At 41.8% G+C, this 10,207-nt stretch overlaps 1 protein-coding gene across 2 annotated transcripts in view; it reads right to left on the bottom strand.

Moving 5' to 3' along the window:
* The window catches only part of LOC307269951 (fibroblast growth factor 14-like), a gene marked incomplete at both ends in the record, with an annotated part of 47,666 nt that overhangs the window by 15,636 nt on the left and 21,823 nt on the right, over positions 1-10,207 (bottom strand). For both annotated transcript variants that reach the window (XM_080053045.1, XM_080053044.1), the window contains 2 exons: positions 387-490; positions 1,132-1,242. In XM_080053045.1, the coding sequence (XP_079909171.1) occupies positions 387-490; positions 1,132-1,242 (215 nt within the window). The remainder of the gene's footprint in view (positions 1-386; positions 491-1,131; positions 1,243-10,207) is intronic.

Consider the following 10,207-nt stretch of genomic DNA (forward strand, 5'->3'; position numbering starts at 1 on the left):
AGGAAAAGACTTGGAGGGAAAAGAGAGGGGGATGAAGTGAGGTTAGAAGAGAGTGGAGGAGTGTGAACTTTCTCTCTCTCTCTCTCTCTCTGAAGAGTCAGCGTTGAAATAATTCATGTTGTGCTGGTGGAGCAGATCTCCCCGCCCTCTCTTCACCTCCGTTTCCTCTCCTTCTTCCCCTCCTCTGTCTCCCCCTCTTTACACTCATGTCTGCGTGTCTCTTTTCTTATCTTCGTAAAATGACAAAAGTCTGGGGCCCTTCTTTTATTTAGCGATTCTTTCATTCCCCCTGTGTGTGTGTGTGTGTGTGTGCGCGTGTGTGTGTGTGTGTGTGTGGTGTGTGTGTGTGTGTGTGTGTGCGTGTCTGTGTGTGTGTGCGTGCTCACCGATGAGTAGAGATGACCCTCTCCGTTCATTGCGATGTAGAGACCAGACTTGACTGATTGGATGGCCACCACTCTCAGACCCACGGGAATTAAGTTGAACATAGCTGTGGACAGAAGGCAGAGACAAAAGTGAGTGTGTGTGTGTGTGTGTGTGTGTGTGTGTGTGTGTGTGTGTGTGTGTGTGTGTGTGTGTGTGTGTGTGTGTGTGTGTGTGTGTCCTGTGCGTGCTTCAACTTTTCCCTTCTTTTGAAATAGAGTGCTTCTGGGAGCCTTTAAATGGATGTTGGTTGGTTCTCAGTTGGGTGGCTGCAGTGCTGACACGGCTTTTTAACTTTTTCTCTCCTTGGGTTTGACTATAAAGTATGAACATCATACAGTTATATAAGCTATCGCGCTGTCACCGACTTAACAGCTAACATCACAGTAACCAACTCCTTAAAGCTGGGGGCATATGATTTCTGATTGGTCAAAGTTAACATGAGCTGTACACTTTGACCAATCAGAGCGATTTGACCAATCAGAGCGATTCTTTGTTCTTATTGGCTGTTGGGACTAAGAGGGTTAGGGGTTGGGGGTTAGGGTTAGAGATAAGGGTTAGAGGGTTAGGGGTTGGGGGTTAGGGTTAAAGGTTAGGGTTAGAGGGTTAGAGGGTTAGGGTTAAGGGTTAGGGTAGGGGGTTAGGGTTAGGGTTAGAGGATTAGGGTTAGAGGGTTAGGGGGTTAGGGTTAGGGTTAGGGTTACTCACAGGAGTTGGTGCTGTCGTCTTTGGTCCCATCCAGACTTCCATCCTGGCCCATCTGGAGATAGAAGCCCTGCCTACAGAACAACCTGGTCACTATGCCCTTCAGCTGCGGTTCTGCACACACACACACACACACACACACACACACACACACACACACACACACACACACACACACACACAAACAACGGTTGAAAAGAAAGCAGGTTTTGACAGCTCCGACAATAGCGTGATTATCCCAGTTTTGATATACCCTGCTGTGTTCCAGTACCCATACATACTTCCCTACTATTTAGTATGGTGAAATGATTTAGGATGTCAGGTGCAGCATGCTTTAAAAAATCACACAGATGCCCTGATGTAGTAGGGCATCTGTGTGATTTTTTAGTGTGGAAATTATCAGCACCCACAATCCCACAATGACCCACAATCCACTACCAACGTTTTATGATCAGCTGTATGTAGAATAGATTAAAAGGGTTAGGGAGAGTATGCGATTTGGAACTCAGCCATTGTTTGGTTTTTAATGGATTTGACCACAGGGTCCTGAGGGGCTTTCCTGTTAAGAGAGCAGTCGGCCGCATCCAAAACATTAGAGGATTCTTGGGCTAATCCTTGTCCCTTGTTGTCACTGTTCCACTTGAATAATGTTGCTAAATGATTTCTTAGGCTGTCCCTGCATTCCAATTCCCATACTTCCCTACTATTTAGTATGCCAGAAAAAGATTTAGGATGTCCCAATACATGCAAGTCAATTGTACTATGCTGGAAATACACAAATGCCCCTCTAACTCCAATAGCATTTTGGAGTATTCGTCTTCATAATGAAAAAAAAAACTTCCTTATCTGTTTTTTTTTCTCTTTCCCGTGGCCCTAAAACTCTTCTGTACTTTAGTATGTAGTGTGGTAAAAAGAAGTATGTGATTTGGAACGCAGGGTGTGCTAAGATCTCTACACAGTTTGATTTGGTAATGGTTTTAAAAAGAAATATAACAGTAAAGGTCTACCATCGCCAAGTGGAGAGAATCAGTGTTGTTGTTCCAATTGCAAATCTTGTTTTAATTTGCTAGTTAGCGGATGCAGCGCTCTGGGCTAATCAACGTCGCTCCAATTAACTTTTGCCTCGCGCTGTTGTGCAAAAATGCAAAATGAGTGATGCAAAGCAGCAATCAGAATGAGAGAAAAAGTGTGTGTGTGTGTGTGTGTGTGTGTGTGTGTGTGTGTGTGTGTGTGTGTGTGTGTGTGTGTGTGTGTGTGTGTGTGTGTGTGTGTGTGTGTGTGTGTGTGTGTGTGTGTGTGTGTGTGTGTGTGTGTGTGTCTGTTTGTCCGTCTCTCCACCTGAGCGTTTGTCTGTCCGTCCGTCCGTCCGTCCGTCCGTCTGTGTGTGTGTGTGTGTGTGTGTGTGTGTGTGTGTGTGTGTGTGTGTGTCTGTCTGTCTGTCTGCCCGTCTCTCCACCGGTCTGTTTGTCTGTCTGTCTGTCCGTCCGTCCATCCGTCTGTGTGTGTGTTTGTGTGTGTGTGTGTCTGTCTGTCTGTCCATCTCTACACCTGTCTGTTTGTCTGTCTGTCCGTCCCTCCATCCATCTGTCTGTCTGTCTGTCTGTCTGTCTGTCTGTGTGTGTGTGTCTGTGTGTGTGTGTGTGTGTGTGTGTGTGTGTGTGTGTGTGTGTGTGTGTGTGTGTGTGTGTTTCTGTGTTGTGGGTGGGGAGGACAAAGAAAGACTGAGTCACTAAATAAACACAGTAAGTGTGACACCTGATTTTGGTGATATAATAATAGTGGCAATTCTTCTCCTGTTTTCCATATACTGTCACCAACCACAGAAACACACACACACACACACACTCACACACACACACACACACACACACACACACACACACACACACACACACACACACACGTACTCACATGCGACCACACCCATTCTCCCTTTTTCTATAAAACACCTGCAGACATCGGTGACTTTGCCTTGGGTAAAGCAGGGTGGGAATCCCCTTTGAACATGCGTGTGTGTGTGTGTGTGTGTGTGTGTGTGTGTGTGTGTGTGTGTGTGTGTGTGTGTGTGTGTGTGTGTGTGTGTGTGTGTGTGTGTGTGTGTGTGTGTGTGTGAATGTGAAATACTGGCGTGAACGTGTAAAAGTGCACACAGACACAGAAGAAAGCAAGGACTGACCCAGTTTGGGAAGCGTGCGTGTGTGTGTGTGTTTGTGTGTGTCTTTGTGTGTCTGTCTGTGTGTGTGTGTGTGTGAGAGAGAGAGAGAGTTAGAGAGAGAGAGAGAGACAGGGGTGTTTTCCATCTTTGTGAAAGGATCCATCTTGTGCCGCAGAGAAAAGAAGGGCGCTCCGTTTCAAACTGACAGCATTCATGTGTGTGTGTGTGTGTGTGTGTGTGTGTGTCTGTGTGTGTGTGTGTGTGTGTGGGTGTCTGGACAGGATCTCACACCTTTTAGAAGGAGCGTGGTTAGTTATACATACGCTCGGAATCACACACAGGTGCCAGGGAATTTGAAATGGGGATATGATCATTTCTGTACTAAACTGTACTGTTTTGTACACATTTTTTGGAAATCTTCGACCTTGCCTATTTCCATAAAGCTTTCTAGACCATTCTTAACGGATTCCATTTTGAATGGGGTGTACTTTTTTTTCTTCCTTTTTATATCAAAGGTGAAGTAAGCGATTTATTTATGTTAATATAAGTGTTAAATCGCTCTTTATTCATACAGTGATCACTTATATAGTGTGCACGTTTCATAAAGCCGATCTCTCAGTCACTCGCTCTGCATGTAATCGGCAAATAAACTTTTCGGGGATCCCACTACTGATAACAGAAGAGAGAACGCTACAAACCGACACCCGTCTCACTGCCGGTGCACGTGCAGAGCGACAGATGGGTGAATGTGTATGCGCCTACAATGGCAGAGCAGGTAAAACTCCTTCCCAATGTCTGTTTTGATGGTTTTTATCATGTTTTATCACACTTATGGATCTGAGATGATGCTAGATAACTCGCTGCTTGAAGACTGCAGTGCATTAATGTGGTGACGTGGGGACGAGGGAGGGGACTGCTAACTGCAGTCACTGACAGGAAGTTAGCTAAACTGAGCATTCCGCTTACTGAACCTTTAAACAGTGTGCAATGTGTCTTCATTGTTGCCTATCTACGTAATGTACTGCCTGCAAATAATCAAGTAAGCCTCCATTTTTCATTTGTTTTTTTCCTACACATAGTAAATCAAATCAAATCAGTTGTACACAGTAAATTTTGAAGTGTTAAAATAACACTAAAAGAGTTAAATTTAACACCATTTCCGAGTGTATTTGGTCCCACTCAGAATTGGAGTTAAATTAACTCTCTTCAAAGTGTTACAATTTTAGAGTTAAATTAACTCAAAATAGAGTTAAAAATACACTGTAAGAAATTTCCCTGTACAAAAACATTAATCAACTGGCAGCAGGGTTGCCTTTATACTACTGTTAAATTAACATTATTTTACTGTCACTAAAATTGACAGGATTATACTGTTAATGAAAAAAAGGGATGAACCTGGACTAAATGTTTGTTATGTTGCTGTTTGCACCGTGAGCGAAGGGGATGTTATATTTCATTGGGCAGATGTGTTTCATCCCTATATAAGTTTACTATGTCCCCTATTTGTTAAAATGCTAAACATAGACAGCAGCTTCTGTTTGTTACTTCAAGACACTTGTCACAATATATCAAGTTCATTGGAATGATTAATTTCTATTGTAAATTGTCTCCTGAACTAAAATGAGTTCCACAAACCGTTTGTTATAACCAAACATAACGGTTAGTTCACACAGAAATGTTTTATTTAAACAAAATGCATAGTGAGGTAATGGAGTGAAACATCCCCTTTACTGAGGGTGCAAATAGCAACATACCAAACGTTTAGTCCAGTGCAAGTCATTGTGGGAAAGGGGGCGTCTCTACAATACACTTTGTTGTGCTTACTTGATTTATCTAAGGCAATCCGTTTCCTTCATTCTACTGAGTAAACATAACTTCAGACTAACTTGGTCTAATTACGTTAACTGCACTTTTCATTTCCAAGTAAATATAACTCAACTTTAAGTAAACCTAACCAGAGGATATAAAGTAAACAACACTTATTAGTTAAGATGTGGATGGATGAGGATTAATGAAGAAAATTGTATAAGCTTCACATGTGCAGGCAGCTCATGTCAAGTTGTCCCTTCCAAGTTTGATGGTAAATTAACAGCAAAGTTCAGTATTTTTGAAAAACATTACCATTCCGTAACATAACAGCAAAGGACTGTCATTTAACAGACTGCCTTTTCTATTAACAGTTAAATGCTGTTTTTATAAATAACAGGTTAATGCTGTTGAAATCCTGCTGTAAATTTACAGCAATTGTTTACAGTGTACACTGTATAGTGTTATTTAAAGCCTTATAGAGTACTTTCTACACCCCGTCTTTTAACTACCGAAATTGACACCAACACTAGGAGGCATTTTACTCCAGCTGTTGTTATATTAACTTAATAGAGTTAATGGAGTTTGACACTGCATATTTAACACTGGGGAATTTACTGTGTATTTGTATAGCCCAAAATCACAAATACATTTGTCTCAGTGGGCTTTACATTCCATACAATATGATACAATATGATACAATATGATACAATATGACACCGTGCCCTTACACCCTTAGCTCGGCTGAGAAAAAACTCCCAGTAAAAACTTAAAATTTAAGAAATCTCAGGGAGAGTCGACAGAGTAAGGGATCCCTCTCCCAGGACGGACATACTGCAATAGATGTCATAAGTAGAGAAACATCACGAAGGAGTTTGATCATTGACCAGGTGATTACATGGTAATACTAAAGTAAAGTCCGAACACAGTTGTCTATATATCGGTGCATCATGTCAATATTTTTCCCAGACTGACAGTGTTGATATTTCTCACTGCTTCAAAAATGAACACTTTACCTGCCCGTCAGAGCAGAACAGAGATTGACACACACACACACACACACACACACACACACACACACACACACACACACACACACACACACACACACACACACACACACACACACACACACACACACACACACACACACACACACACAGTTCAAAAGGCCAGGCAATATATATTTTAAAAAGCTCAATATTAAAAAAATAATACAATTACTTTACATTTCCAATAGGCTACATATATACATATATACATATAGATATATGGGGGAAAGTTATTGCATTGGCACAAGTATCAGACAATTTAATACAATATCCAACCCTTCCCACCACACAACCAATAACTTTTTTCCCCCTGTGGCTTCCATTTGAAAGTCAAGGTCACTGTAGTAATATAAAATGCAATCTCACATGTTTGGCTTTTCTCTCAGACCTTTGTGCCTTGCGGGCCACCATAGTCAGCAGCATCAATTAGATCATCTATCTATCCCTGCTTTTCAAATCGCATACTCTTTCTTTTTTCTATTCTACATACTACATCTGACCATAAAAAGAATCTAGTTAGGATGCAGTAGGCATGCAATTGGGACATACTTTTCCATATTTACTTCATCATAACATTGCGCCTTGATCTCGCCTCTTGCTTTTATATCCGTCTCATCCCCGGTTTGTTTTCATACGGAGGCTCCGTCGATGTGACGTCACTTCCGGTGCGCACTGGATTGTGGGTCAGAATCGCCCCAAATAGCATGCTGTTTTCAACACTCAAAAATCTCGTCCGGATGTAGTAGGACATCCGGGGTATTTCTAACTATACTCAATCTGGCCACAAGAATCGGGACATCCTAAATCTTTTTTTTTCCTACCATACTAAATAGTAGATAGTATGGGAATTGGGATGCAGCCCATGTGTATATTGGTCAGATCTGTTATCATTGTACTGGTGTCTGAGTGATATTTCCAACTTCATGACATCACCACCTTGTTACTAGGGAAATTCCCGTTCTCGCCGCGTTGCCAGAGCAACCGTCTCGTGAAACCAGACTGGTTCCAGTGGAAGGGGTATTCCCCCATCCACACACACACACACACACACACACACACACGCGCACACGCACGCACGCACACACATACACACACACACACGCACACACACACACACACACAAGAAGATTCTACATGTCCTATTGTCTGTTGATACGCTTTCTGTCTGAGCGTGTAAACTACCAACATGAGCCACTCATAGAAGCCATTCAGACCTTCTTTCTCTCTCTCTCTCTCTCTCTCTCTCTCTCTGTCTTTCTCTCTCTCTCTCTCTCTCTCTCTCTGTCTGTCTTTCTATCTCTCTCTCTCTGTCTGTCTTTCTCTCTCTCTATCTCTCTGTCTGTTTTTCTCTCTCTCTCAATCTCTCTCTGTCTGTCTTTCTCTCTCTCTGCCTGTCTTTCTCTCACTCTCTGTCTGTCTGTATTTCTCTCTATCTGTCTTTCTCTCTCTCTCTCTCTGTCTTTCTCTCTCTATCTGTCTCTCTCTGTCTGTCTTTCTCTCTTTGTCTGTCTTTCTCTCACTCTATCTCTCGTTCTATCTCTCTCTGTCTTTCTGTCTCTCTCTGTCAGTCTTTCTCTTTCTATATCTCTCTCTCTCTGTCTGTCTTTCTCTCTCTATCTCTTTCTCTCTGTCTGTCCGTCTTTCTCTCTCTATCTGTCTTTCTGTCTGTCTTTCTCTCTCTGTCTTTCTCTCACTCTATCTCTCGTTCTATCTCTCTCTGTCTGTCTGTCTTTCTCTCTATCTGTATTTCTCTCTCTCTGTCTGTCTGTCTTTCTCTCTGTCTCTCTCTGTCTGTCTTTCTCTCTCTGTCTTTCTCTCACTCTCTCTCTCTGTCTTTCTCTCTCTCTCTTTCTCTCTCTATCTGTCTTTCTATCTGTCTCTCTCTGTCTGTCTTTCTCTCTCTGTCTGTCTTTCTCTCTCTGTCTGTCTTTCTCTCACTCTGTCTTTCTGTCTCTCTCTGTCTGTCTTTCTCTATCTATCTCTTTCTCTCTCTATCTGTCTTTCTATCTGTCTCTCTCTGTCTGTCTTTCTCTCTCTGTCTTTCTCTCACTCTCTCTCTATCTGTCTTTCTCTCTATCTCTCTGTCTTTCTCTCTCTATCTGTCTCTCTATCTTTCTCTCTCTGTCTGTCTTTCTCTCTCTCTCTCTCTCTGTCTTTCTCTATCTCTTTAACACACACCCAAGATCTCAGCACAAACAACAGAAGTTGCGTGTATACAGCCCCATCCATCCTCATTTAACACACCAAACAATCATTGATTACATAGAAAGACTTGGGGTTGCTGAAAGGACCAGATGATTTTCATGTTCTCTCTCTCTATCTCTCTCTGTCTTTCTCTCTCTCTCTCTGTCTGTCTTTTTCTCTCTCTCTCGATATCTCTCTCCGTCTGTCTTTCTCTCTCTCTCTCTCTCTCTGTCTTTCTCTCTCTCTCGATATATCTCTCTGTCTTTTTCTCTCTCTCTATCTCTCTCTCTCTGTCTTTCTTTCTCTCTCTTTTTTTCTCTTTCTCTCTCTCTCTGTCTTTCTTTCTCTCTCTCTGTCTGTCTGTCTTTCTTTCGCTCTCTATCTCTCTCTGTCTGTCTTTCTCTCTCTCTATCTCTGTTTAGGACATTCAGATCTGGTTGAGATACTTTTGAATAACCTTTGCTTTTTTATTTAATATGGCAGTATTTTATTATTTTTTATTATAACGCATCTAATGAATCATAAAAGCTCTTAAAGGAATACTTCACCCATACGGAACCGGCGTTCTATCATTATAAAATCACTATTATAATATAATGAATGAGGTTTTTCTTCCCTCAGTCTTCCCTCAGTCTTCCCTTGGCCCAGCTGTCCTGTTAATCCTAACCCTACATTTGTACAGAAGTCGAAGTCACATCTGTAAAATGTAGGGTTAGACAGTGAGACCATAAAACACTCTTTCTCAGGCTAGGATGAACCGATTTCAAAAAAAAATTGCACATTTATACTACATAGGATCTCAGAGTTCAATACACCTTCATATTTCTAGTGAAGTAGGTAGTATGTAGTAGTGTATGTAGTTTTTTTTTTTTTTTTTTTTCAACAAGCAAACAAACAAAACAGCAACAGACAAGAAAAAAAAGGACAATTGTATATGTTGTTCATTGTTTAATTTACAAGACATTATGTTAAAGGTTCAGTAAGCAGAATGGTTCTTTTAGCTAACTTCCTGTCAGTGACTGCAGTTAGCAGTCCCCTCCCTCGTCCCTACGTCACCACATTAATGCACTGCGGTCTTCAAGCAGCGAGTTATCTACCATCATCTCAGATCCATAAGTGTGATAAAACATGATAAAAACCATCAAAACAGACATTGGGAAGGATTTTGACCTGCTCCGCCATTGTAGGCGCATAAACATTCACCCATCTGTCGCTCTGGCGTGCACTGGCAGTGAGACCATGAGTGAGACGGGTGTCGGTTTGTAGCGTTCTCTCTTGTGATTGGATATTAATTTCGGGATCCCCGAAAAGTTTATTGGCCGATTACATGCTGAGCAGCTGACTGAGAGATTCGCTTTATGAAAAAGACATTATGTAAGTGATCACTGTATGAATAAAGAGCGATTTAACACTTAATATATTAACATAAATAAATCGCTTACTTCACCTTTAAGTTTGCTCTGCCCGTTAATACGATATGGGTTCTTTGATTTAGGTTGTATTTTATTTAGTTAAAAATTCCACTGTGGGTATGGGCTTAGCAGGTTTCGCTTATCACTATAAGGAGCAACACCCCCCAACCCCCCCCCCCCCCTATTTTTAGCTTCCTTCAAATAACAAATACATCTCCGGTGAAAAGAAATAAAAACATTACAATTTTTGCTTGGAATTGATGAAACTGACAGCTTTGATATTTTTCTTGCTGTCTTATATGTATTCCCAATAACAGCTCACCTGCCTCTGCGCACACAGACACACCAAAGACACACACATTGCTATCTCTCTCTCTCTCTCCCTCTCTCTCTCTCTCTCTCTCTCTCTCTCTCCCTCTCTCCCTCTCTCTCTCCCTCTCTCTCCCTCTCTCTCTCTCTCTCTCCCTCTC

The sequence above is a fragment of the Ammodytes marinus genome (genome assembly GCF_949987685.1).
Source record: "Ammodytes marinus genome assembly, chromosome: 24".
Classification (NCBI taxonomy): domain Eukaryota; kingdom Metazoa; phylum Chordata; class Actinopteri; order Uranoscopiformes; family Ammodytidae; genus Ammodytes; species Ammodytes marinus.